The sequence below is a fragment of the Halichoerus grypus genome, chromosome 1 (genome assembly GCF_964656455.1).
Source record: "Halichoerus grypus chromosome 1, mHalGry1.hap1.1, whole genome shotgun sequence".
Taxonomy (NCBI): domain Eukaryota; kingdom Metazoa; phylum Chordata; class Mammalia; order Carnivora; family Phocidae; genus Halichoerus; species Halichoerus grypus.
The window spans coordinates 3860693-3888155 of record NC_135712.1 but is presented as its reverse complement, the minus strand read 5'-3'; the positions used below and the strand labels follow the sequence as shown (position 1 = coordinate 3888155).

Here is a 27463-nt window from a genome sequence, read left to right as displayed (position 1 = left end):
CAATGAGACAGACTATGTCCCTATTTGGGGCCTGCCTGGGGGGCTCTTGCCCGTGGGTGGCATCGGGTGGGTTTTGCTTAGGGTTTGTGGACCAGATGTCCCCTCTGAGAGTGGATGTGTGTCTCAGCAGGTGACGTGGTGAACCCCACGGGAGGTGTCCTGGCTCCGGCAACAGGTGTAACAGCCCCAGAGCTTGGCACAGAAACAACAGCCCTTGGCCGGGAGACTCCCGCCTTGTGGCCCAGCCCTGGGTACCCCTGGGGCACCCCTGCAGCAGGCCAGGCCCAGACCCCAGGACCCCCACCCAGGAGAGGGGGCAGCAGCGTGGTCAAGCAGGACAGAAACAGCACAGGGCAAGGTGTGGGGAAGGAGATGCCCAGCACGGCTCCAGGCTCGGTGACCAGCCAGTGGACGGCCAGCAGGGCTCCCGGGACAACCCCTAGCTCCCCTCCTGGGACCACGAAGGGCTTGCTGGACACCACTGGATGGTTATCAAGAAACTCCACCACGGAACCGTCCTTCTGGCCCACTCCTACCGAGGGCCCCACAGACCACATCGAGTGGCAAGCCAGTCTCCCCACTTGGAATACACCACCAGCACTTCTGGACCGCACGGGACCAGAGCATTTGGACCCTGGGCCATCCAGCTCCCCAGACCTGCCCTCAGCCCCCACCCCCGAGTCTCTGAAGCTTCCGGCCTGTGGTGAGTGCCTCGGGTGGCGTGTCCTAGGGGATGTGTGCCCTGAGGCCCCAGCACACCAGGGAACAGTTGAGTCCCGGTTGGCAAAGCCTCACACAGTCACTGAGTCCAAGACCTTTGAGAAGAGTCAGGTGCATTGTTCATTGTACGGCTGGGCCAGGCAGGGTACAGCGTAGCCCCGTCCCTGGCGGTGGCTTCTGTCTTGTTAGGACGGGAACCTGGTCCCCGAGCGTGCTGCAGTGCTCTCCTCCCTGTCCCCAAGCCTTCTGGTCGCCCATAGCAGGAGCAGGAAGTCGGGCCTCAGGAGAGCCTGTGGGGTGCATGTATCCCATTAAGCACTGCAGGACATCTCCCAGAAGTGTTGGACACCCCGACATTTGCACGCCTCCCCAGCAGCGCAGGCCCCTCGAGCCCGGGGCAGGCCCCCCACTGGGTTGACCCCCGGGATTTGCACTGACACCACACAGAGGGCTTAGCCATCGCCAAGGTCGCGGGGCAGCGCTGTGGGGGACAGCCCTGCATGGGAAAGCTCCCACAGGGGAGGCCACACTGGCATCTCTGAGCTCACTGCGCCAGCCCGACCCGGGGTCGCATCCAAATAGAACCAACAGAACCAAACAGAACTCACGTAGCTAACGAGACGTAGGTCCAGCAGTGCATGCCCTCTGCTGAGCGGCGCGGGTTCCAAGACGAGACTTTATGCCCCAGTAAGCCAGGGCTGTCGAGCACCCCTGGATCACCCTGCAGGAGTGGCTCCATGGCCAGCCAGGGCCCCCTGTGCTGACCCCTCTATGAGTCTGCTCAGGGGTGGAGGTGTACCCCCTCTGGAAGAGCCGCCCAGAATCTGCTCAGGAGGTTTGCTTTGGGGAAGACCAGGGACCCCAGTGGCAGAGAGGAACCCAAATCAGAAGGGGCTCAGGAGGGCCATCCGGGGAGCCTGCACCACACGCACGGTTAGCAGCAGGGGACTTCGAAGGACGTCCCTGGCTGGCGTCTCTGGATGCCCTCTCGTGTCCCCGAGCAGTGTATTTGATTTAGCATTTGGCGAGGCTTCTCCGGTCCTCTCTCCTTGAAACATCAGATTGATTTCAATCTTCTCGGTGTTTCTATGCATTTCCCAGTTCCCGTCCCCATCAAAAGGGTCACCATCTCCAATGTGACCAGCACCAGCTTCCACGTGGCGTGGGCGGCGGATCTCGCCCTGCACCCCACCTTCCAGCTCACCGTGCTCCCTATGCGGAGCCCCGCGGTGCACCTGGAGACCCGGGACGCGAGCCTGACGCTGTCGGGACTGGAGCCTGGCGTCCTGCACCTGGTCGAGATAGCAGCCGAAGCCTGTGGGAAAGGAAGTGCCAGGGCCCGCCTGAAAGTGAGGACAGGTAATAGGTTTCAGAAACGCTTGTTGCCGCTTGTTCTTAAAGGGAGGGAGCAAGTATGAGAACGATTTTCAGCACGTTCAGTTTCAAAAGAGCTGGATTCCTCTGTGAGCGGCTGGGTTTCTGGCCTCTTACCGACCTAGGAATGCTGGCTCCGCTCACCCGGGGGCTCGCGAAGAGCAGCCAGGAGGCAGCGAGTTTCAGGGAAGGGCGAGGGGCAGACTGTGGGCAACGCGGGGGCGCAAAGCGCTCAGGACTCTGCCCGCAGGGGTGGCCGCCGCCTGCTGCCCCGTGTCCTCGCCGGTACGTCGCCGGAAAACACGCGTGGTGCTGGCGTACTGAGCATTCTGCACGCCCTCTGATTGTACCCACTCTCAGCGGACCTGGACTTGGCTTCTAGGAAGGACAGGTAGACAGTGGGAAGCCAGACAGTCGGACGGCTCAGCTATCAGTTGTGATCGTTCTGTGTTCAGATAAATCCCTTGTTTCTCCTCCTTTGCACCTGTCATCCAGATGTTCTCCTGAATGTCTAACTTGCTCGAACGGCCAGGGCCTGGCTGATGTTGCAGATGGGTCCTCAGATCTTGGGCAGCTGTCTCAGGGCTGACGGCAAGGTTCTCTAAGGTGGGGTGCACAGCCCTTGGGGGTGCCAGTAAGACGAGCGTACAGCTTCTGTCTGTGTCCCTTGAAGTACTGATTAGCTGTGAACTGGGAAGTCAGAGGGCAGATGGAGTGCGAGGACGGGCAATGTTCCTGGAGCACATTCTTGTACCACGGCCTCCTAGAAGGCCCACGCGGAGGGAAGAGATGCTAATGGAGCAGGGACTGCCCTCAAGCCGCAGAGAGACAGTGCTCTAGGGGGAGGGAGGAGAGCATCGGGACCTCTGGGCACCCTCCTGTAGGCTGCACACTCTGGCAGTGGTGGGGCAAGGCTGCCCCACGCCTCGACCTGCCCAGGACAGCCGGGGTGCACCTGTGGCCCTGGCTTAATTAACGGATAGTGGTTCCTTTCACTATCAACGCTGTCCCTGCTGGTGAATCACCCAGACGCCGTGTGTGCACAGAGAGCCACACAGGGGCGGGGAGGTGAGCGGACGGGCTGTTCTTGTTCCACAGCCTCCAGGGGTTCTCCCTCTGGGCACAGGCCATGTGACGGCATCCTCGGGGGTCGGCGGGCGGCGTCTGTGCGGGCCGGGCACCATCAGCCTCGATGTGATGTTCTTTGTGGCCACCACGAAAAAGTCGATATGGAGACGTGTTCCCGAATACATGACCTAACGCTTTTCCCATCACCTAACGCGTTGCCACTCCAGACGTGTTTATTCTCTGTCCTGCAGCGGCCCAGAAACTCAGAGGCCAAGTCAGAATAGCAGACGTCAGCTACGTGGAGTCCTTCCGCAACCCAAGCAGCCAGGAGTATCGGGACTTCCAGGAGCGATTCTTTAGGATGGTGAGTTGGGGAGACCGCCCCTTCCTTTCGGGATGTGCCGAGGGAGGCGGGCAGAATCCCAGTCACAGCCAAGCAGGCGCTCGGGAGCCCTCATGTCCCGAGGGAGCTGGGTGTCCCTGGGTCCGCCACGAGACACATCAGCCGGTGGGAGCCACGCCCTGTCCTCTGCTGGGTCCTCCTTCACGCTGTTAGCTGTTGAGCGAGACTCCTTCATCGAGGTGGGGCCCCGTGGAGCAGAAAGCCTGACGAAGGAAACGTTTTAAAAAATTGACATCTATTTCACACATCCTAAAATTCACACTTTCAAAGTGCTTGGTGTCGTGGTTGAGGTTTTATTTGTGAAATTGTGCAACTGTCACCACTAATTCCAGAACATTCCCATCACCCCCAAAACAAGCCCTGCGCCCGTTTCCTGTGACTCTCCCCCCGCCCCCCGCCCCTGGCATCCCTGGCAACCGCCACTGTGCTCTCTGTCTCTGTGGATCTGCCTGCCCTGCACGTCTCATGTGCCCAGAATCACGTAAGACGGGGCCTTCTGCGTCTGGCTTCTTTCTCTGAACGGGCTTCAGGGCCAGTGCAGGGTGTGGCAGGGACTTCACGGTGCTTTACGGCCGGGTAACTGTCCACCGTATGGACGGACCACATTTTGCGCATCCATTCACTCACTGGGATGCGTGGGGGCGCTTGCGGTTCCTGGCGAGCCTGAATACAGCACTGATATTTTCCCTAATCTTTCTGGTGCCTCCCCTGCCGTCCCACGCACACTCCCAGAGATGGTGTCCTTTTGCAGGTCAGTCCGGGCGGCAACCTCCATGTTCTTTGTTGCTGGAGGTCGGATTCCCCTTTGACGCATAGAGGATGCACTAGTCATGATCTCGTGGTCTTGTTTGTACCGTGGACATCTTGTCCATTTTAGCTTCTCCTCACTCTGGGGTTTAAGACCAGGAGAGAAGGTTTGCAGCGCCACCTCGAGGCGGAGCGTGCTCACACCATAGCGTGATACCTGCATTCTGTTCTACCCTAAAGGCATTACTAGCTGATGAAATGGGTCGCGCTGCCTCCAGGAAGTGTCCCTCTGGGGCTCCTCGGGATCTGGGATTCTGCCTTATTTGTTCTGGGTGCCCAGCTCCTGTCCCAGTGCATGGATTCAAGCATTGTTGATGGTTCGATTCACTGGCTTCTTTAGGTTCCATGATGGTCACACATAATACTAAGCAACAGCACTGAGCATCAGCCCACAGAGCCCTGGGGGTCACATGCAGTGCCCCATTTCCATTCAAATGTCTAGATGAATCCTCTTCAAACCATGTCCTCGCTTGCCTACTTCTGGGGACTACTGTTGGTTTGTCTAGAATTTCAGGATAGCAAATAATTGTGCACCTTATCACATATGTAGGACTTTTGGACACATTTTGGGAGGTTGTGGGTTCATGTGGCACCTTGTCCCTTGTCACTTAAGTGAGGAGTCTGGAACTTTGCTTTGAGACTAATTCGAAGTGCAACCCAAAGTGACTTTAATCCAAGCCTATGACAGATCCCTCTCTGGAAGTCCCAGACAGAAAAAGAGAGACAGAGAGAAGGACAGACAGAGAGAGAGAGAGAGAGACAGAGAGAGACAGAGACAGAGAAGAGCCAGCTAATCCAGTGATGGTGATGGTGGCCGGGTGACCGTGGGGTGACAGCAGATTTGCTCACGTTGGCTGTCTCAATGCTGAGAAGTGAATCCATGAGCCTGGGGCTTGAGCCACCACCCCTCACTGGGCCCAGATGAGGACAAGTTTTTCTGTGAAGCCAGACCCTGGAGGTGCACTTTTCAATAGAAGACTGGGGCTGTGTGGACTATTTAAAGCCATGACACAGTCGTGTGTCTCTCGGGGCATTTTGGCCACAAGGGGCCAGGAAGGGGTACCACAGGGTGAGAGGTAGGATTCTGTCCAAGGTGGTAGAGTGAAAAGCAAGGCAGGAGGTTTCTGTCCCGGCAGGAGGGCTCATAGGGGAACAGTTTCGGGGAAGGGGGGAAGGAGGGAAGGGGAGCTGTTCTGTAGAATCAGAAGTAAAGGGATTGTTTTAGAAAACACACAGCGAGATAGAGGTGCCCCCCCGCCCCACGACCACCCATCCAGCCCCCGCCCTCCAGGGCTCTGTGCTGAGAGTAGCAGATTCTAAATGCCGTCCCGAGCCCCCCCCGGGTGATGTGCCCCCCAGGACAGGGCTCTTGCATGTTGCCCGCACTGGCCAGCAGATGTGCTCTTGGGGGACGGGGCTCTTCCCGGGACCTCAGGACCCACAGGCACTTGTGCTGGGCTTGGGACACGGCACACGGGCCGGGGCCCAGAACTAAACTTGGTCTTGGCCGTTTTGCTGCTGGCCAGACTCCCAGGAGGTGCCCCTTGGGTCAGGCGCCCGGCTTGCTCTTGGCGGGTGGCTCTTTTCATCTGTGGTCTCTCTAAAGGTGCGGGCTTCCTTGCCAGCCGCCGTGCTCCGGCTCGTGGACACCGGCGGGGTCCAGATGGAGGTGACCCGCATCGCCGAAGGCAGCGTTGTGGTGGAGTTTAACCTGCTGATCACTGCAGACGTGGATGTCCGCGAGGTGTCCGCCGCGTTCCTCGTGGCCTTTCAGAACGCGTCTCTGCTGGAGGTGGTCGGAGGGGATACCTTCATACAGGGTAGGTGGAGGCCGGGCCCCCCGGAGACTCACCATGTTCTGGAAGAGAGGCAGAGAGAGCCCAGCTTCTGCCTTCATTTGGAAGATGTCGTCCTGTGCACCTCCTCTCAGGGGTCCCCCTGCAGGAGGTGAAAGTGGGGAGCAGATAGGACCCTCAGCTCTCTTACCACTACTGTGTTGTTTCTAAAGGTTTAGGGGCTGGAAACACCTTGGCTCGAAGCTGTTCAGATGCCCAGAGATGCTGCTCCCCTTCCGGGGGCCGCATCCCACCCTGGGCCTCCTCTGCCACCCACGTCACTGGGCTGGGGATGCACCTGTCCCTCTCTGCAGTCACACTTCCTCCCAGGCAGTTTCCAGGGAGATCCTGGTAAAAATAATGGAAAAGAAAAGCATCTTCCCTTAAGTCGTGTTCGTCAGCTCGAGCTGTCGTAACCAAATACCACAAGCGGGGAAGCTTAAGCAACATAAATGTACATTCTCAGCTCTGGAGGCTGGACGTCCATGATCCCGGGGCCGGCTGGTTTGTTTTCTGGGGCAGGGTCCTCTCCCTGCCGTGTGGACGGAGCCTTCTCGCTCTGGCCTTTCCCGTGTGCGCACAGAGCTCTGGTGTCTTGTCTTCTAAGGACACCACCCCTGTTGGGTCGGAGTCCCACCTTTATGGGCTCAGTCAGCCTTAATTACCTCCTAAACACGCCATCTGCAAATATGGTCACATGAGCAGCTGGGGCTTCAACGTACGCATTTTTTAAAGAGATTTTATTTATTTGGCAGAGAGAGAGAGAGCATGCAAGCAGGGGGAGCGGGAGAGGGAGAAGCAGGCTCCCCTCTGAGCAGGGAGCCCGATGCGGGGCTCGATCCCAGGACCCTGGGATCATGACCTGAGCCGAAGGCAGACGCTTAACCGACTGAGCCACCCAGGTGTCCCAACGAATGCATTTTGGGGACACAATTCAGTTCATAGCACGTATCACACTTGAAAATAAATGATAAAAAAAACTTAGAGTTACGTGTACAAAAACCATCAGAGACCATATACGTTATTTTTCTGGTTTTTGGAATGAGAAGGGTTTTCTAAGTTTAAAAATAGAAGGCAAACAAGCCCACAGAGGCAAAGGCTGAAATATTTGACTCTATAACAACGTCAGCCTTTTATATTAAACAAAATAAAGGCACCATTTTGAAGAAAGCAACACCCCAAAACTGTTTGAATAACGTGATGAAGAATTACATCCCAAATAGAGGGAGCGATCCCACACGTCGATAATAAGGTACTATGAACCTGCACTGATCTTTATGACTAAGGTAAGTGCACGCCAGACCTGAACAGACAACACAGGACAGAAGAGACACAATGAGTAGCAAAGAGCAATAATCACAGACATTCCCACTGAAACGGGCCACTCATGTCCATCTGGGAGCAGTGGGGTTTTAACCAGAAACACCTAACACTGGCCAGAGTGGGCCAAAGCGGGCCTCGCGGTGGGAACAGGATTTGCTCACACTTCCTGGAAATCAATTTGACGATATTCACCAAGAGCTTTACAGATGTCCACCTACTTTGGTTTGGGAACATCACGCGCAGGACTTCAGCCTACAGAAATCGACCTCAGTTTGGACCATAGTTCATAGGCAAAGATACCCACCCTCAGTGTTACTTTAAAAGTAGAAGATTGCAAGCGGCCGGCAGTCCTGTAATAGGGGAGATAGTAAGTAAATCATGGTCCATCTGTGCCGTGGACTGCCATGCAATTATTAAAAGTGAGGCTCGATGAGACAGGAAATACTCCTGAAACAGGGGTTAGGGAAGAAAGCAGGACTTGCGTGTGTGGGGAAAGCATGACCCGAGCTGTGTCACCATCTGTGTTTTAAAGGACCAGAAGGACATCGTCACTGTGCAAACTCTGTTCTTTGCGGGAGGTGGCCTTAGGTGTGGATTGTGCTGTTTGCTAGGCTGGCCTGATTTTTACCCATTTTCTGCAGTAAACCTGTATCACTGTGAATAAGAGTAGCTGAGCGTAGAGACCCAAGAAAGCAGTGAGCATTGGGCCTTCTGCGGGGATGGGCTTGCTATGGGGACACCTAGGCCTGAGGCCAGGGGCTGGGGCTACGGGCCTGCTCGTCCCCTGAGGAGCTGCTCTGCGCCCTGCCCTGCCCCCCGGGGACCAGGAACCCTCCTTCCCCAGCGGCCCCTGGAGGGGTCCAGACACTGGCCGAGAAGCAGGTGCCTCCCTGTCTCCTGGACTGGCCAGCTTTGCGGTCACTCCATAATTTTCAACTCCGCTGCCCGAGATTCGGGGGGGGGGCCGTGTGAATAGCAGCACGGAAGCGCCCTCAGGCCCTGTGACCCCGTGACCATGTCCTGTCTTGTTTCTGATGTCGCGCAGATTACGACGAGTGTGAGAACCAGGAGCACGACTGTGAGCCGGGCGCGTCCTGCCGCAACACTCTGGGCTCCTTCACCTGCAGCTGCGTGGGCGGCGCCCCCCGCTTCCCTGTGGAATATTCTGGAAGACCCTGTGAAGGTGAGACTCCCATAATCCCTTTTCCGAGATACTGTCGGGTGATCTGTTCTCTTAAGGACGTTCGTTTGCAAAGTGCTTCCTTTCCAAGCGAGGCCAGCATATTTTTATGTCCTGACTCGTTTTCTAACGTGTGTGCCTGTGCGTGAATGTGTGTACATGCCCACGTATGTGTCCCTTCACGCTCTCCCACGCGTCCCCAACCTCCTGGGCGGCACCTTGTATCTCCAAGTGCCTCTGGTGAGAAACTACACACGTAAGGCCCGCCGTGTTCTCTCAGATTCTAGAAGATGACCTCCAAAGCCTACAGCCCGTGTGATAAGCAACACGCGGGAAATGTTTCTGCTCAGCCCTTTCTTCCCACCCAGGACTTTTCCCATTAAATGGGGCCTCAGTGGATTCAGCACTGACCCTGAGGTGACCCCTGCCATCCAGGGATCTGTGGTCAAGTGAAGCGAGACAGATGTTTATACAAGTAAACGCTTGTCACCGGGAATATGGAATGTGTTCTGCTTGAGGTAGAAGCAGGGGGCTCAGAGGGACTAAGTTGTTGCTGCCTCATGAGTGTGGTCAGGGAGGGCTTCCTGGAAGAGGTGTCTTGGAACGGTCTTAAATGACAGCTAGGACAGCACTAGGCAGAGGGAGCTGCAGCAGAGCAGGGGATGCTGGGTCCCTGCAGCAGTGAGAACAGAGCTCCTGATGGTGCACATGGTCCAGGCGCAGTTTGTGCTGGCTGAAACGTGGCCACCTTCAGGAGATGGGTGGGAGAGAGCGGGAAGCCAGCTGCCAAGAAGTAGGTGAGGCCAGCTGAGAAGGCAGTGAACGCCACGAGCAGGGGTTTGGACTGCCTCTTGGAGATGAAGGAGCTAAGCAGTGGGCGAGCCCCACCTTGAGGGAAGAGAAGACAGGTGCCAGGGGGGCAGGTGATAGAGCTGGGCCCAGGGGGCGGGCTGGGCCGTGTCCCGGGTCTGCTTTGTGCAGACTAGGGAGGAAGCCCTCGGAGAACCCTGCAGGTCTTTATAGGGTCTCTGCGTTCTAGTGGAGGTTGAAACCATGCTTTGGGGGAAGCAGGAAGCTAGGGACTCAGGATCCTGAGAGTAAACATCATTAACTCACCTTAGAGATTAGAGGGCTTGTCACAGCAAGTCCACAGGCTCGGCCCACACCTGGCGTCAGCCTGAGAGAGGCCGGGGGTGGGGCAGAGGGCACCTTGGTCTCCTGGCCCGTGGGAGCCCCCGGCAAGCCAAGCCAGGCCCCGCTGGAGGGCTGGCAGGAACGCGCAACAGGTGCCGGGGTGTGACTCTGGCCGGAATGTGCAGTCCAGGTGTGTGCTGCTGTTCCCGTCTGACCTCACCCCCGTCTCCCTGCCCCCCCCACCCATGCGGGCCGCACGGGCCAGGCTCAGGCGGCAGTCCCTAAACACAGACCCACTCTTGGGTTTCATCTCCTTGTGCCTTGCAGGTGACTTCCCTGGCAACACCACCCAGGCTCCTGGCCCCTTTCTGGGCCCTGGCCCGGAGCAGCTCCCCACCCCAGCAGGAACGAGGGCTGCCTCTGTGCCGGGTACCAGCCAGGGCCCCCAGGACCCGCCCCCGCGGCTGAAACTGACCGAGGCGGTCAGGGTGCTCTGCGAGATTGAGAAGGTGGCCATTGCCATCCAGAGGCGCTTCCTGCGGCAGGAATCCATCCCCGAGTCTTCCCTGTACCTGGGACACCCATCCTGCAATGTGAGCGACCACAACAGCACGCACGTGCTCCTGGTGGCCGGGTGGACCGAGTGCGGAACCGTCGTGCAAAGTGTAAGGGCTGGGGAGCCAGGCTCGGGTGCCCGGGGGTGGGGGGTAGTGCATCGAGCATCAGGAGCACCAGATGGGGAGGGCCCACAACTGTCCCAGGGGACCAGGGAAGACTCTGCACCCCACAGTCTCTGACTCTAAGTGGGGGACCCAAGAAAGGGGGACAGGATAGGGCGAGTTCTCACCAGGGACCAGATTGTGCCCTGGAATCAGGAGAGAGTTTTGAGCTCTGCCCTGTGGGATTCTGGTGCAAAGGGCCTGGGGTCGGCCTCAGGATTTAAAGAATACTTCCAGTGATTCTGAAGCGTAGGCAGGATGGACAGCCAGTGGGAGAGGAGAAAGGGAGGAAAGCGAAGTGTGTTAACGTGAGTGTCCAGGTGTGCACATGTGTGAGAACGTGCATGTGTGTAGGTGAGTGTGTGTGAATGTGCACATGTGTGAGTGTGTGCATGTTTGTGCATGCTGGGCAAGTGGGGTGGTGTGATCAGGAGGACCTGGCCAGAGGGATTGTGGGCCTGCGAGTAGTTGTCTTCACTGCAGAGTCCTTGACAGGTGCAGGGTCCTCCCTCTGCCCACACAGAGGGAGGCCCAGTTAGGGGTGGGGCCCCCAGCTGGAGGCACCTCCCGTCTCATGTGCAGGGAGAGCTCTGGGCCCACGTGAGCTCCCCTGGTCTGCGGCACCCCCGCACCCCATGAGCTGGGCTGACCCGCTCCAGGCCCTGATTCTTCCCAGGTTGGCTCTAGGTCACAGTTAAGGCTCCTGTGTCCCTCTTTCCTCCCTTCTCCCCACACTGTGTGCACTGAGCCGCCGGGAGGAGGGCATCAGCATCCTCCGTGAGCCCCGCCTCGCTGGGCGTGGTGCCCCCTGAGAAATGTGCACCCCCTGGGACAGGACGTGTGGAAACCAACATGGTCCCCAGATGCGTGTGGGGAGGACTGTGTGCACAGCCAGGGGACACATGACAGTGGCTGGGTGAGGGGGGCAGAAAGCTGGGGGGATGTGAGGAGGTGGAAGGTGTCTGCATGGTTCTGGGGGGCAGGGCAGCTGGACCCTGGGTTGGGGGGTGTGCATGGAAGGGCTGGTGTTGGTGGGGGGGGAGGGGCTGGGAGATGGTCTCAGCAGGGGGCCGGCGTGGCAGTGGGGACAGGGAGGTTGTCCTCATTAGGGAAGTTGGTCCATTGGGCAGGGACTCAGGACCCCGGACTTCAGCCCTAAGAACCTTGTGATGGCAATTTGAGGCCTTGTTTCCTAGAATGGGGTGGGGAAAGGTCGCCCCATGGACCCGCGGGCTGGTGTTCTGCGTGCCTGCTGACGGTTAGGTCCCAGTATCCGTGTTTAACCAATGGGACCTGGAGGCTCAGCAAGGTCAACGGGGGGGGGGGGGTCAAGGTTGCCCTGCCTCCAAGGACCAGCCCTATGGCCTCTGTGACTGCCTTTCCAGGGGCCTTACGAGATACAAGGAGGGCAAAGGCCCTGCACACAGATGCTTCTGGCTGGAGCCTGGTCCCTGCTCCTCCGTGGGGACACGTGGGCCCCAGGCACAGACTGGGCTGAGCGGACAGATGAGGTGCAGGTGAGCCAGGGGCCAGGCGCTAGGGCTGCGGGGTCAGCGCAGACCTGGACGTGTGGGGGGCCATGGCAGAGTGGTGCACTTGCACACTGGGCCTGCTTGCCTCTCTCGACTGTGATTCCAGCCTCCCTGGGGGCCCTGGGTTGAAGGAGCCACCAGGATGTCCCCAGTAACCACAGAGCCTTCGTCAGCCCCCCTCCCACCCTCTAACCCGCACAACTTAAACATGACCCTGGGGGCTTGCTTCTTTTTCTTAAGGATTTCTGAGGCTCACATGGAGGCGGGCTGCACTGACAGGGGGTAGCAGCTTCTTGGGGGCCTCAGTTCTGAGCCCCAAAGCCCCAAAGCCCCAAAGCAGGCACAGGCTGGAGCTGCCACCGAGGGTCTCAGATCCAAGTTAGCACACTGCAGCCTTGCAGAACCGAAGCGAACGATGCTGGAAATGAATGTGGTCAGTGCAGCCAGGCTGTTCAGGGTGAGTCTCCTACCTGGGCGGGGTCCCAGGGCCGGGGTCGCAGGGGCGATCCGGCAAGTGGGCTCTCTGCCTTTGTTTCTCCGAGCTACAGACACCTGGTAGAGCCGTTACATTCAGTGAGGTCCAGGGCCTGTTCAGAGCAGAGGGAAATGCGTCTCCAGTGAGTCATCCTAGCTCTGGAATCCACAAAAGTTCTTGATGTTTTTGACATTTACCAAAACCTAAGATTTTCCAGAGACAGACTTATAGAAATACAATGGAGTATATATAATTAGCAGGGTCCGCCTCCTCCCTTTTTTTCTTTTTTTTGGGGGGGGTGTTAAGCAGTTTATATTGTACTGACCTCCCTATTTTTTAGAAGCTAGATCTAAGGCTTTAGGGCTCTCTGCTAAGTTTGATGTGCTGTGTACAGACATGCAGAGAATGCTCAGAGACAAAGTGATCCACGCCCCAGAAGATTCACCAGTGTACAGAATCATCTTCATAAACACTTCCAAAATTCTTGTGGGGACAGCAGGGAGCTGTCCAGGTTGTCTGAGGCACTTTTCAAAGCGATTTTCAAAGGCACCGAATGTACGCCATGGCAAGCACACACTCTGGCCTGGGTGTCTGAGTCTTGACACCATGTCTGTGATGACTCTTCACCTACAGGAGCTTCTGCTTCTCAGCTGGAAGAAGCCGCCGGACCTACAAACATCACGTAGATAACTATTCCGAAATATGGAGGGGCAGATACTAGCAAACGCAGAGACAGGTGTAAATTCAAAAGTGTTTCAATGCTTCCATTTTGGGAAAATGCAATTAAGAACCTAGGCAAGTTTGTTCCCAGAAGCTAAAGCATCACTAGTCTCTACTAAGGAAAATGAATTCCAAGAATTAACGTGGTTTTCACTATTTACTTAAAACTATTTATTTATTTCACTATTTATATAAAAACCTAGAGACACCAATAATATCTGGTAGCTTCCAATATAAGCTAATGGCTGTTTGATGTTGTCCACTTACTGGTGCTTGCCCGGGTCTGTGTCATACACGCACGAGGAAAATACACTTGCTGTAATTTCTTGTAAGCGAGCAGCTAAGTAAGGAGTCGGTGTGGGAGCTGGAGAAGCAGAAGAGCATTCAAAACGTCTTCCCTGCAGTGACTTTCAGTCCAGAACCATCCGAGAGCAGCCACTCCCCCTCACGCTCCTGCAAACTTCGCACCACCTGTGACCCACTCTTGCCAGAGCCTGATTGGCCACTGGATTCCGTGTTTCTATGAGATTCGTGGTCCCATCAGCATGGCTGGACTCCACATGTCTATTTTCAGCCATTGCTGCCTGGCAGGCTCACCACTTCCCTGCTGCCCACGCCATGTCTGGGGGCTCCTGCTTCAATGGTTGTGTGTTTCCGTGGATGCTTCCCAATGCAGCTTCATCCGGCACCCCTTTTCAGCCACACCCCTTGCTTCCTCCTTATGGGTGGTCTGGCTTGTCTATTTCACACAGTTTCCCTTGTCTCTTGTCTACTTCTGAGCTGCTAAGGCCGGTGACTTTAGCAGAAGCCGTGCCACGCCCACCACTACGCACCAACCACGGACAATCCGCAGCTGTCCATGGCTGGCGCTGGGCCCCGTTCTAGTGACAGCGTAGGAGGTGTCTGTAAAGGGGTGCTGGTCTTGGGAAGCCCACCACCATGACGATCAAACTCCAAGCCACGAGCGAGCGAAATGCTGCAAACGAATGTAACTTCAGGCCTCTGGTCAAACAAGAGACTTGGTTCAGCTCCAGTATAATGATGGTGGTTTTCACAGAAATATCCGTCTCCTCCTATCTGCTCTCCGCTGTAGCACATCATGCCACTGCCCACCTCAGGATCTCCGTCTCTGTTTTGGGCTCTGGAGAAATTCTGGAACTCCTGTGCGCTTTGGAAGGAGCATGGTCGTGCTCAGGGGCACTGCTGTCTGGAGAGTCTCTCCCTCTGCTAAACGTTCACACTGCAAGCAACTAGTCCTTAATCCCAGCCAACTCTAACATGATTTCTCTAGCTCCAAACCAGTCTGCTCTGCACTTTGTCTATGGGCTTCACTTCACGTACAGGAACGCGCTCAGCGTCTTTCCCTGGGGGCTAAGGTGGGCAGCGTGCTCACACGCCCTGAGTCCCCGTCATGATGACCGTCCCTCTCTGGAGGTTGTCCTCTGCTCCCTGGGCTCCTTGTTATCTGCCCGGACGATGGCACCGGAAGAGAATGCTGGTGGTCTAGCGCAGACTTTAACCCAATGATTTTAGCTTGATTTCTCCGGGAGGGTCTTGTGCTCTCATTTTCAGAAATGTGCTGGCGGATTATGTGGGGAGGAATCTGATCTATTATTTGGGGATATCAGCTGATCGAGTTTGCCTCTGGTTCTCCTCTGATGAGGAAAAAGGGCATAGGACACAGGCTAAACCAGGGGTTGGCACTTCACACGCTCTTTGGCATTTGATGTTAGGAAAAGATTGTCAGGGTTTTTGTATTTGGGGGACAAGCTTTAGAGAAGAACCACCCCTCCTTCAGCACCCAGAACCATGGTCTGCAGGCATGCTGGGGGCACCTGCTGGGGCCCGGGAGCTCACTGATGCCCTGTTTGTGTTCAGAACGTGACGAACACGGTGGTGAGGACCACGCTGAGGAACGACCTGTCCCCCGAGGGCATCATCCACCACCTGAAGATCCTGAGCCCCATCCACTGTGCCTTCCAGAATGACCTCCTGACGTCATCGGGCTACACCCCGGAGTGGGGGTGAGTGAAGGGGTCTCTTCCCATTCCTCCCCAGCTCACTGTCCTCTCTAGCACCTTCACTTTGGATTTCTTTAGGGTTTCAATCACTTGAGGACCCTTTTGTGAGACTGACAGTGGCCAGGACTTGGTTAGTAACTGCCAGCTCCCCTAATTCTTGTCTTCACTTCTAAATTAGGACTCAACCAAAGAAAGCCAGATTTGCACCCTAGCCAATCACATGGGACGCACCTGTCCTAGTGAGCCTGCCCACAGCTTCCCCATTCCGATGCCTCACTGGGGCCAGCCTGGGGCCTCCCCGTCCCACTGGGAGGCTGACCCCCGCCCCTGCCTGTCCTCTAGTCTCCTCCAGACCCACGTTGGGGGGCTGACACACCACTCCACTCAGCTCAAAATAGGTAGACTTTCTTTGCCCGTTCCCATTGGGTGGTCTGTCTTTACTTCCACACTCCTCCAGGGGTGCTTTCTGGGGAGGGGCCACAGAAGCACACCTGCTGAACCCACTCACTTTTGCAGGGTTTACACCATTATCGAGGACCTCCACGGCGCTGGCAATTTTGTCACCAAGATGCAGTTATTTATTGGGGATTCTCCTATACCTCAAAATTACAGCGTGTCTGCCAGCGACGACATCAAGATTGAAGTGGGGCTCTATAATCAGAAGAGCAACCTCAAGGTGGTCCTGACCGAGTGCTGGGCGACGCCATCCAGCAATGCCAGGGACCCGGTCATGTTCGGCTTCATCAACAACAGGTGGGTATCGGGTGCAGCCTACCCGGGGGCCTCTGCGTTCCCGGATCCCCACGAATAGGTGGGCCTGGGTTTTCAGCAACGCTGGAGTCTCTGGGGAACGGGAGAGCTAGCGGTCCTTGCCTCCCCCTGCAGCGCGGACGGGACGCGGTGTGTGGGCAGGGGCGCTGCCGGGAAGCCCGTCCGGGAATGGGACGGGGTGGGGGGGTCGGCTCCAGACTCATGAGTCATGGTCCCTCCCTTCCCAGCTGCCCCATCCCCAACACGCACACGAAAGTGCTCGAGAACGGGGATTCCAGCAAGGCCCAGTTTAAGCTGAAAATCTTCTCTTTCATCAACAACTCCATCGTCTATCTGCACTGCAGACTTCGCATTTGCATGGACTCCCCTGGGACCACGTGCAAAATAGTAGGTGTTGCGCTTTCCTAAACTTGTGTCTGGACTCGTGCCCCTGTTGCTCTGAGGAGGGTCACTCTGTTAGCTGAAGCACAGGGCTTGGGTGGCTCGGGGGCCCGACTTCTGGGAGGAGACATGGGGCCCTGCACACTGGACCCCAAAAAGGCACGAAATGAGGTGTGGACAGTGGGCAGCCCATGGGTGGATGACCCATGTGACCGGATGGCTAAGCTGCTTCCTTCTGGAGGCCCTACCACCTGCTGGCCATCACGTCGCATCCCAGTCCTGCCCGTGATGCTGTGGGGCTTCTCCTCTGGGTGGTTTAATGCATATTCAGGTGTAAAAACGTTCCTTTAATTTCATATTATTTTTAGCAACATTGATGGAACACTACTGAATCCCAGTCACTGTGATATTGAATAAGAGGGGGTTTTTCCCCCTATGTTCATCCTCACAATGGGATCTTGAATAATTTTACAGTCTCATTTCTGTAGACCTTTGAATGTGAAATATGCTTTGCGGTCCTGAGGTTTGAAAGCTATTCTTCATACCAGACAAGCGTGTAGCTGAGGATCACACGTTGTCTGCTCCAAGGACAGTGTAGCGAGCTCTGCTGGCCTCGGGTTCAGCGATGGCATGTTTGTCTCTCCTCCGGGGGCTGGGCTCGTGCCTGTGCGTCTCACAGAACCCCTGCAGCCTCCCTGGGTGACGAGCCTCCGAGCAGCCCCAGGACACGCATAGGAGAAGAACCGATTTTGTTGATGTCACTCTGTCTCACGCAGTAGATCTTGCAGAAAAAAGGACTGAAAGGCACACTGACGCCCAGATGACTACCAGCTAAGGGCGCACACCAGCCTGCACTTGTTCCAAAAGCCCCTCAGAAGTACGAAGAGAATTAATACCACAACCAGCTCTGCAAGGAGCTGCGAGTCTTCAGATTCTTTATGATAAGGCTTTCCACATTCCTGTCCCCGTTCTTGTAGGAGGGTGCTGTGTTGGCGTCCTGTGGCTGCAAGAACAAAGTACCCCGGAGCCCCTGAAACAGCAGGAATGCACCCTCTGAGGGGCCGGAGATGGGAAGTCCAAGATCAGGGTGTGGCCAGGGCCGGCTCCCCCTGAGGCTGTGAGGGAGACTCATTCCAGGCTCTGTCCTTGGCGTGTCTTCACAGCTTCCTTTGCACGTGTCTGTGTTCAACATCCCCTTTTCATAAGGACACAGTCATGTAGGACTAGGACCGCCCCCAATGACCTCACCTTAACTTCATCTGCAAAGACCCTGTTTCCAAATAAGGTCACATCCGCAGGTACTGGGGGCTAGGGCGTCAACATCTTGTAGGGGGGAATAAAGCAGGTGTATAGTGAGCGGGTCCGACCACGTCCCTGAACCTCTCTGCGAGGCAGAGGTGTGGAAAGGAGCACGCAGCTGCAGCAGGCCACGGAGAAGGTCAAGGTGACTCAAAGCCAACGGAGGGCCCGAGCGGCCACGGGGCCCAGGCTTGGAGACGGCTCAGCAGGTGCTCTCTCGAACCTCGCTTCCTGCAGCCCCTGCTGCCCACCCTCCCTCCTGTCACACCAGCAGAGCCCCGTGGTCCAGGCCCCTCATCCCCTCCGCTGTCTGAGCTCATCCGGCGGGTTTACAACGTACGGACCAGAGTCTCACCCTGACAGAGACCGCATTTCTCAGAGCTGATGAGTTCCGTTCAACTAATCGGAAGTTTCCTTCATTTCAAAACAACAGAATTGCAATGACGTCCAGTCCCCAAGAAGCAGCGAAGCATCCGCGACACACCAGATGTCCTGGGGACCCCTCATTCGGTCTGAAGGTGAGTTGGTGACTTGGTTGAGTCAGTTAAAGAAAAGATGCCACTGTTCCGTCTCCCCCGAGTGTGAACCCGCGTGCCGCCACCAGGAGCCATGGGCCCTGGGATGGTCGGCAGACACACCACGGTGGACACAGCAGCTGGTGTTTGTGGAGAGCCCCGGTTCCAGCCCTGCGTTAAGTCCCTCGCATGCCGGCCCCTCCCGGGACTCCTGGGGGGAGGAGCCCTCGCCGGCCCCACGTCCCCACACTGTTGCTGCGGAAGAAACAGCCGGGGCTGCAGGAAGTCAGCTCACGCTTAGATAAAGCTGTGTTTTGAGCTGCATCACACGAAGCCCGTAAAGTTTCCTGACATGGGATAAATATACCGCGTGGGTTGCTGGGAGGGAGGAATGGGGCTACACCAGGTCGGGCTCTGTGTGAACACGCGTATGTGTGTACATGTGTACCAGTGTGCACACGCATGAGAAAGCCGTTTATTCTGGGCTTGGCTACATCAGAAGATGCAAATAAAAAGGCATGGCTTTCTCCCTTGGTATAAAACTTCCACCATCCATGTGATTTCATTCCATGTGATTTCAAAGGCCACCATCACTTTTCCAGAAAAACATTTTATCTCCTTTGAGATGGATTTTATTGTTTTTTGTTTTTTTTTTAAATTGGTTGGGGGAAATTGTGTGCTTTGGGTATTAAGACAGAAACCACTAGCTGTGCCCCAATATCTGTCCTCCTCTCCTTCATAGTCATGGAACCCCCAGGTTTTTGCTGGCAGGTGGCTGCCGGGAATAAACACTGTAATTCCCAGCTGACCTGGCAGCCAAGTGTGGCCATACGAGTAAGTTCTGGCCAATGAGATGCAAATGGGAGGTCCAGTGACAGCCCCCGAAGGGCTGCCCCTCACGTGCCCCTTTCTTCCTACTGCCTGCCTGAGGGCCTTGGAGACAGGAGCTGGAAGGAGCCCCATTCCCAAGGACACTGCAGAGCAGGTATGCCAGGGCTCGCCTCCAAAGTCCGAGTTTTGTGCCAGAAAGAAATAAACCTTCATGTTCTTTGTCACTGCTATTTTGGCTTTTTCTCCTTTTGTAGCTAAATGTAATCCTGGTCGAATTTCCTTTTTTGTTGTTTTTCTCCCTAACTTTGATCGCCCTCCTTGTCTCTATCGTCCTGCACAAGAACTTTGGGGTTTTGGATATGGGGTCTGAGCCCAGGTCCAAGTCTGATCAGGGCTTGGGAAGGAAGCTGAGGGAGGAGGAAGAGGGAGGGAGGGCCTCTTGGCCAGTGATTCCAACTGCTGGTTCTCATCCAAAGTATTTGTGAAATTTAAAAGATTCCAGGTTTGGGGTCCTACTAATGCTGAGTTTTTGGAGCTGGGCTCCAGGTCCCGGGGTCTGCACTGGTCATCAGGCGGTTGCAGGGCCCATCCTAGGACTGCATGCTTATCCTACCGTCTTCATTTTCTCAAACTACCGAGGAGAACTGGTAGGCCAGGGGCCCTGATATACATTCTCATTTATAGAAATAGAACTTCTCTTTATTCACAATATTATAGATAATGTCAAAACTACTGGAGTGGAAAAAGTACTGCGCTTAGAGTTAAGAGACCTGAGTTTGAATATAGTGCTTCTAGTTCTGTGGTCTTGGGAAAATTACTGAGTCTTCTGGGTCCAATCCATCCTTCCATCATTCCTCCATCCATCCACCCACCCACCCATCCATCCACCCATCCATTCATCCATTCATCCATTTATCTATCCATCCATCCATCCATCCACCTACCCTTCCATCCACCCATTCATCATTCTTCCATTCACCCATCCATTCATCCATTTACCTATCCATCCATCCATCCATCCACCCATCCATCATTCCTTTATCCATCCATCCACCCACTCATCCATTCATCCATTTATCTATCTATCCATACATCCATCCACCTACCCATCCATCATTTTTTTACCCATCTATCTATCCATCCGTCCATCCTTCCATCCTTCCATCCATCCACTGATTCAGCATTCCTTCCTCCAGCTGTCTACCCAGGATCCATCCATCTATCTATCCATGCACCCACTTATTCATTATTTCATCTGTCTATGTGACAGGCATACATCTCTATGAAGTGTCTCGCATTCTCCTTTTTCTCTGCAACATGGGTGACTACATTGTGCCTCCTTTCCCTCATCTATAAACTGGGAACAATAATAATTTCTACTTCATACAGTGCCTTGTCCATAGAAATTACTGGATAAGTGTTAGTTATTATTTGTAACCAGTAGAGTACCACACTAACAGCCATTGCAGAGAACACCAAATATAATAAGGGTATAAATTGTCGGGCTCAAAAACAAGGACTGTAATTATTCATTTTGTTCATCATTCTTTCTCATTGTATTATTAGCTTTTGTTTACTCCATTACTGTGCCACACAAATAGACAGAAAAAGCATTTAGAAACATGGAATCTCCTAGTTGGTGGAAACTTCACATTTTAATTGTGTACATGAACAGAAATAGTGTTGGAGACTACAGGGGTGAGATAGACTGGCAGACAGATCCCTTCGGAATTGCCCCCCTCCCACCCTGTGCCCACACTCTGTTCCCTATGCACCCACGCTCTGCCCCCACCCTTGATGTGCGTCCATGCTCTGCTCCCCACCTCCCATGTCACCCACGCCCTGCCCCCCATGTGCATCCATGCTCTCCCCTCACCCCCCATTCACCCACACTCTACCCCCCCACTGCATGCCCACATTCTGCACCCCCCACATGTGCCCACACTCTGGCTTTGCCATCACCATCACTCCCACTGTAGGGAAGACTGAGAATACTTGGGGATTTCAGGGAACATGGCCAAGATCACAGGCTGGGACCTGGACAAGCTGGGCCTCTGAGAGCAGTTCCCGCTTCTCCTAACCCACCCCGCTTTCCTCTTCCAGGGCTGCACAGGCTTCTTCCTCCCCAGAGCTCCAGCCCTCACACCATCTGTGTTGGTTCTCTGGGGCTGGTGCCACAGGAAACTAAGTGCACAGACTGGGGGGTTTAAAACAGGAGAAAATATTCTCTCACATTCAGGAGGCCAGAAATTCAAGATCAAGGTGTCAGCAGGGCTGGTTCCTGCTAGGGCAGCGAAGGAGAGTCTGTCCCAGGCTCTCCCAGCTTCTGGCATTTGCTGCTCTGGTTCTCTTTGGCTTGTAGGATCCCATCACCGGATCTCTGCTTCTGTCCTCACACGGCGTTCTACCGGGCCTCTGTGTCTTCACGTGGCTGTCTTCTTATAAGGACGTGGGTCATATTGGATCAGGGGCTTCTCCTGCTTCAATGTGACCTCATCTGAACCTAACTCATTACATCTGCAATGACCCTATTTCCAAATAACATCACCTGCTGTAGGGCTGGGGGTTAGGACCTCGACATGCCTCTTTGGAGGACACACACAACACTGTGCATTGGTAATGTTAAGGAAGAATCCATTTGGGCATCGTGCCAGCAAACCTTATATCAGCCTCACAATTTTCTGATTTAATTTTTGGAACTCTCCCATGGCCATTTGCTTTGCTAGACACCTCATTATTTCTCACTCACTAGAGTTTCTTTGTACAAAGAGGAAGAGAAAGTTTAGGTGATGTCTGCCAGATGCTCAAATGTTCCCGCAGGAAGGGTCTGGAGCAATCATTGAGGCCGATCAAGAAGTGAGGAGCCGGGGGTCCCCAGACAGCGGCTGAGCTAGAATGCAGACCTCTAGAAGGGGCTGTTTTCCCTGGGGTCGTACCTGTGCTGGGAGGTTCTCTATCACTTTTCCCCACAGGGTGCATGTCCCCTTCACCAAAGCATTGATAGCTTAAAAATGACTATTTGTGTGCATGACCCCAAGTGACCATGGTAACCCTCCTGCGTGTGGGCGCGGGCTGCCTGAGCTATCCTGATGGAGGACCAGTTTTTTGTTAAAAGATGGACAGGTGGCCCAGCTGTGTGACCCGCATGCAGCTCACACCACACAACTGGTCTCTTTTGGCCGGGTGGACATCCCCACCGGTGGCCAGGGTCATGCTGCAGGATGTGTTCGCTCTCCACTTCCAGGTCTCTCACGTGGGCCCCACCTGGAGCAGCTCTGGGTCAGTGGGTCGGTTAGGAGCCTTTTGCTGCAGGTAACAGAAAACCAAACCTGCTCATTCGTCCCCGGAGCCGGCTGTCTGGGCTGGCTCTGGGCTCCACTGTGGAGCAGGGTCTATCTCTTCTGTCCTCCTGCTCCAGCGTCCTCAGTGCGGTCCACCCTGCTTGTGCTACCAAGCTGTCCCGCACCTGAGGCACAGGAGGACGGCAGGGCCCCATTATAGCACCCCCCAGAGGCTGGATCTAGGGAGCAGCCATGTGGTGGTGTTGGGGAAGCTGGCTGTCCAGAGTCTGGGTGCCTTGGGAGCTTGTAGCCGCTCTAGCATCTGTCCCCAGGGTCTTCGTCCCTCCGGAGGAGGGGATGACCTATGTTCCAAGCAGCCAGGAGGGGGTCCCCAATGCCATTGCTGGGCCACCCTGCTGACCGTGCACACCTGTGCCGTGCCCTGGACGACCCAGAGCAGTGTCTACACAAGCAACTGCAGAGGAAACAGGATCTGGGTGCCGCTTGTCCCCCAGGTGGACACCCCGATGTAGGAGGACGGAGGTGAGCGAGAGGCAGCTGCCCTGGCAGTGGGTCGCACCCGCTCGCACTGGGCTCCACGGCACCCTGTCTTCCTCGTGGGGGTGGGCGGGTCTCTCCCCCGGGATGTGGGGGGGCAGGCCAGAGGGCTGCGTGGTGGCCTCCTTCTTTCTCTGGCCGGGTGGGTTTCTCCTGTGGTAAAATCGAGGGGAAATGCACACACCATATGGGGAACCATTTTAAAATCAACAACCCAGTGACATTTCATACATTCACCGTGTTCTACAACCACCACCTCTCTCGAGGTTCAAAACATTTTCATCACCCCAAAAGGAGCTCTGCACCAATTAGGGGTCCCTCCCCACCCCCTTCCCTCAGAACCTGACACCAGTGTGCTTTCTGCCTCTGGTTTTGCCCGTTCTGGATAGTTCTATATGCAGGGTCATACTACATGTGGTCCTCTGTGACTGTCCTCTCTCACTCGGCAGGAGGCTTCGGAGGCTCCTTCCTGTTGCGGCATGCATCGGGACTTTGTTCCCTTTTAGGGCCCGACAATATTCCGTTGTGTGGATGGACCACATTTTGTTTATCCGTTCTTCCTTTGGTGAACGCTTGGGTTGTTTCCAGCTTTGGGCTGTTGTGGATACTGCTGCTATGAACATGGTGTCTGGGTAGGCAAGTCCCGATTTCCAACTTCTTGGAGTCTGTGCTCTCCTCTGTTGTTATGGGCCCTCCGTGCCCGGGGAAGGCCCGCGCTCTCTGTGCTGGGACCAGCCATGTGTCCTCACGCAGAGCCCAGCTGAGCCCTCGGCCTCCCCCAGTGATTGTCCAGAACGCCGGGCAGGCTGAGCTGTCCTGGCTGATGTGCTGCTCTCTTGGGGTTGGGACACCTGCTTGGTCACCTTTGGGAACCCACACGCACACGGGCACGTGTGGAGCCTCACGCCACGGTGCTCCAGATCAGTCAAATGCAGATAAGAATGGCACAAAGCGGCGGACACCCGTGGAGAGCTCGCTCCCTGGCTGCTCCGTCCCAAGCCCTCCGTTCTGCCCTCACGGCAAGGTCGCAGTGCCGGGGCCACGGCGGTACCAGGACCTCAGAGACGTGTCCCTCCTGGTTCGGGCAGACCTCCCTCCCACCTGCGCCCGTCTCGTTGCCTGCAGGTGAGCGTCCAGGTGCGCAGCCAGGCCTGGGAGCCGGCTACCTCGTCCTCATCGTGGTGGCTGTCTTTGCCTTGGTGGCAGGAGCAGGTGCCCTTGTCATTGTGCACTACCAGAGAACGACCGGCAAGTACAACTTCGGAGCCCAGTCGGACGACTTCAGCTACCAGGTGTTCTCTGAGTAGGAGGCCCGGCCGGCCTGGAGGTGGGTGAGGAGCAGGACCCTCGCCGCTGGTGGACACCGCACAGTGTGTCCCAGGGGCTTCCTGGGTGGCTGTCAGGTTTCGAGCCCCGCGGTGCAAAGCGACGGGAACAGTCGCGGGGGGGAACTGGACCATCGGTTGTCAGGGACCAGTTCTGTCAACTTGCACAAGCGCGGAGCCCGCGGAGCCCGGGGCAGTGTGGCGGGGTGACAGGCCACGGGTGCCCTCAACTCCCAGCTCTGTCCCCCCTCCTGGGCGGCCCGGGCGAGGCCCTGAGCCCCTGGTGCCTTGGTTTCTTCATTTTCCCTCGTTTGTAAAGGGCCGTGTGATGACAGTACCAGCTGCACGATGGCGTCTGGCACCTCGAGTGCCGAGCGAGTCCCCATGATCATCCTCAGTGCTGTGTCCCCGCAGCCTTGCCCCGGCCACGCACTGTCCCTCGTGGCCCGGGTGAGGCGCTGGGCACACGGCGTCTGCGCGGCGCTGACCGGCATCCGTGATTTTAAATACTCGAACCCCGGGTGTGAAGACGCTCTTCCGAGCTGTCGGGGGGCGTGCGGGCTCCTTTGTGGGCTGAGGGCTGCTGAGCACGACAGTGCCGTCCGTCTTGGGGCATGGTATCACTAGTACAGACCTTCGGGGGGGTGCCAGACTGTTACTTCTGTCAAGGTTCTGAGATTTTTAAAAAAGAGGAAAAGAAAAGATCACAGGCTGCCTTTGGGCACCTGTCTGTGATTGCGCCTCCAAACACGTCCGAGTCCATGAGGTTACGGAGGCGACAGCAGCCGGAGCTTGGCTCTGGGCCCTGGGGCCGCACCAAGGTGTCCTGGGCACCACCCTGCACCTGCGCCCCTCCCCTGTGCCCCCTCACCTGTGCCCCCTCCCCTGTGCCCCCTCACCTGCGCCCCTCACCTGTGCCCCTCACCTGTGCCCCTCACCTGTGCCCCTCACCTGTGCCCCCTCACCTGCGCCCCTCACCTGTGCCCCCTCCCCTGAACCCCTCACCTGTGCCCCTCACCTGTGCCCCCTCACCTGCACCCCTCCCCTGCACCCCTCCCTTGTGCCCCCTCCCCTGCACCCCTCCCCTGCGCCCTCCCCTGCACCCCTCCCCTGTGCCCTCCCCTGCACCCCTCACCTGTGCCCCCTCACCTGCGCCCCTCACCTGTGCCCCCTCCCCTTCACCCTCTTCCCTGCGTGCTTTTCGGCCCCGCTGGCCTGCCCCCTCACCTGACAGGAGTTAAGGACTCAGGAGGTGGAACTGAACATGGATTTCGGTGTTCTCATCTGACATCTTCAGCAGGGGACACAAGCTTACTTCTCTCTTGTTCTCTCCCGACTCTCACAAAACCCAGCATGGGAGAAGAACCACTCCTACAGGAATTTCCAGTGGGAAAATGGCAACACCCCCCCCCCCCCCCCCGCCCCGGGCAGCATGGACTTGCCCAGGGCCACACTGAGTCACCGGTGCTGGGGACATTCCGCAGGGAATCCCCCTCACCCCCGGCCTCAGTCCTGCCCCCACACTGGCTTCCCTGCCGGGCACAGAGCGTGCTGCCTGGCGCGTGGGGTGGCCATGCCCACCCTTCCTCAGCAGGCCCCCGCTGGCTGGCTGCAAGGTCACATGTAGCCGGAGGGAGGCTTTTCTTCTCTGTCCTTTGGGGCTCGGTGCCCGGCTCCTCCCAGCAGCGATGGCTTTCCCTCCAATTCAGCTGGGTTTCCTGTCTGCATATTCCCCAGACTTGAGCTGCTTTCTCCCCACGCCCTTAGTGACCCTGTTGTCTTACTAGGGTTCTTTCTCTCCCCTCTCAAGCGGGCTCTCAGGGAAGGAAACTGTTTCTTACTAATAATATTAGCAAACACCCAGAAGTGCTGAGCACATGGGTGCATCAGAACCCTTCCTAAGCACTGTACATGAGTTAACTCATCCATTGTGCACGAGTTAGCTCTTCCACTGTACACGAGTTAACTCACCTACTGTGCATGAGTTAACTCATCCACTGTGCATGAATTAACTCATCCATTGTGCATGAATTAACTCATCCACTGTGCACAAGTTAACTCATCCATTGTGCATGAATTAACTCATCCATTGTGCACGAGTTTACTCATCCACTGTGCATGAATTAACTCATCCACTGTGCATGAGTTAACTCACCCATTGTACACAAGGTAACTCATCCACTGTACATGAGTTAACTCATCCACTGTACACCTCATCCACTGTACGAGTTAACTCATCCACTGTGCATGAGTTAACTCAGCCACTGTGCGCAAGTTAACTCATCCAGGTTCCCCACAACGGCATGAGGTTGTGTTATTACTACCTTTACAGATGGGGTCCTGGGGTGGGAAGGTGAAGGAGTGCCCTGGGAATGTAGCTAGGAGGGGACAGAGCTGGGATTCGGGTCTGGGGTCCATTCTCTTAGCTGCTGGGCTACAGTGCCTTAGACTAGACATGACCGGCCGGCCCTCCTTAGACTAGTGTGGGCATAACTGGCAGGCATTTAGGACGAGGCCCCTGGGCTCTTCCTTTCATTGGAGACCCATAGAAATTGTATTTTAGCAATTTTCTAAGAAACCCACAATTCTCTCAGTGGAGCACAGGCCCCCAGTGGTGCAGGGAGCAGCTGTTGTCAGAAGGAAGGACCCTCCTGAGACCCCGAAGCCCCTGGGGAGGCAGGTGCCGCTCCCGCCGGTCCGGGCTCTCTGCCACCCTGCGGGCCCAGACAGGTGGGTGACTGGCAGTGAGTTTTGGTTCAACTTTACACTCTAATTATAAATAAGACTGCCTAGCACGGTGCCTTCTAGTCTCTGGTCTGGGGCCCACAAAGTCTGAGTCATGTAACTGACCTGTTGCATCCTGTCCCCCATCAGGGGACACTGTCCTGTAGACATGCCCCATCTCAGTGTCGTCCCCAGCCAAGGCTGCCTTCCCCACATTCAGCTCTTTATACTCTTGAGATAACAGAACTTTGAAACAACCCGGCAAAGTGTGGTCGATATGGGCCCCATCCCTGAAATGAGGAAACTGGGCCCAGAGAGCTCAAGTGAATCCTCTGCGTCACAGCGCAGAGATCAGATTAGCACACTTCTCCACAAGGCCATGTCCCTTTCCGTGTGACCTCATCTTCATTAGAGAAGGTCCAGGAGCTGGTTCTGCAGACACCAGGGGGATCATGTCTCAGCCCCCT

General features: G+C 56.1%; 1 protein-coding gene and 1 long non-coding RNA gene across 2 annotated transcripts in view; one reads left to right on the top strand and one right to left on the bottom strand.

Moving 5' to 3' along the window:
* Window positions 1-27463, top strand: part of UMODL1 (uromodulin like 1) — a 62531-nt gene that overhangs the window by 32930 nt on the left and 2138 nt on the right. Inside the window, exons 11-21 of the mRNA XM_036097275.2 lie at window positions 131-703; window positions 1822-2079; window positions 3414-3526; window positions 5979-6192; window positions 8576-8713; window positions 10172-10509; window positions 15169-15314; window positions 15828-16064; window positions 16310-16469; window positions 18196-18280; window positions 24073-24274. Coding sequence (XP_035953168.2) covers window positions 131-703; window positions 1822-2079; window positions 3414-3526; window positions 5979-6192; window positions 8576-8713; window positions 10172-10509; window positions 15169-15314; window positions 15828-16064; window positions 16310-16469; window positions 18196-18280; window positions 24073-24254 — 2444 coding nt within the window. The 3' untranslated portion in view covers window positions 24255-24274. The remainder of the gene's footprint in view (window positions 1-130; window positions 704-1821; window positions 2080-3413; window positions 3527-5978; window positions 6193-8575; window positions 8714-10171; window positions 10510-15168; window positions 15315-15827; window positions 16065-16309; window positions 16470-18195; window positions 18281-24072; window positions 24275-27463) is intronic.
* Window positions 5649-18472, bottom strand: LOC118538956 (uncharacterized). Its single transcript, XR_004918860.2, has 3 exons — window positions 13558-18472; window positions 12566-12682; window positions 5649-6310 (listed from the first exon to the last, which is right to left on the bottom strand). It is a non-coding gene; the product is annotated as an uncharacterized LOC118538956 (long non-coding RNA).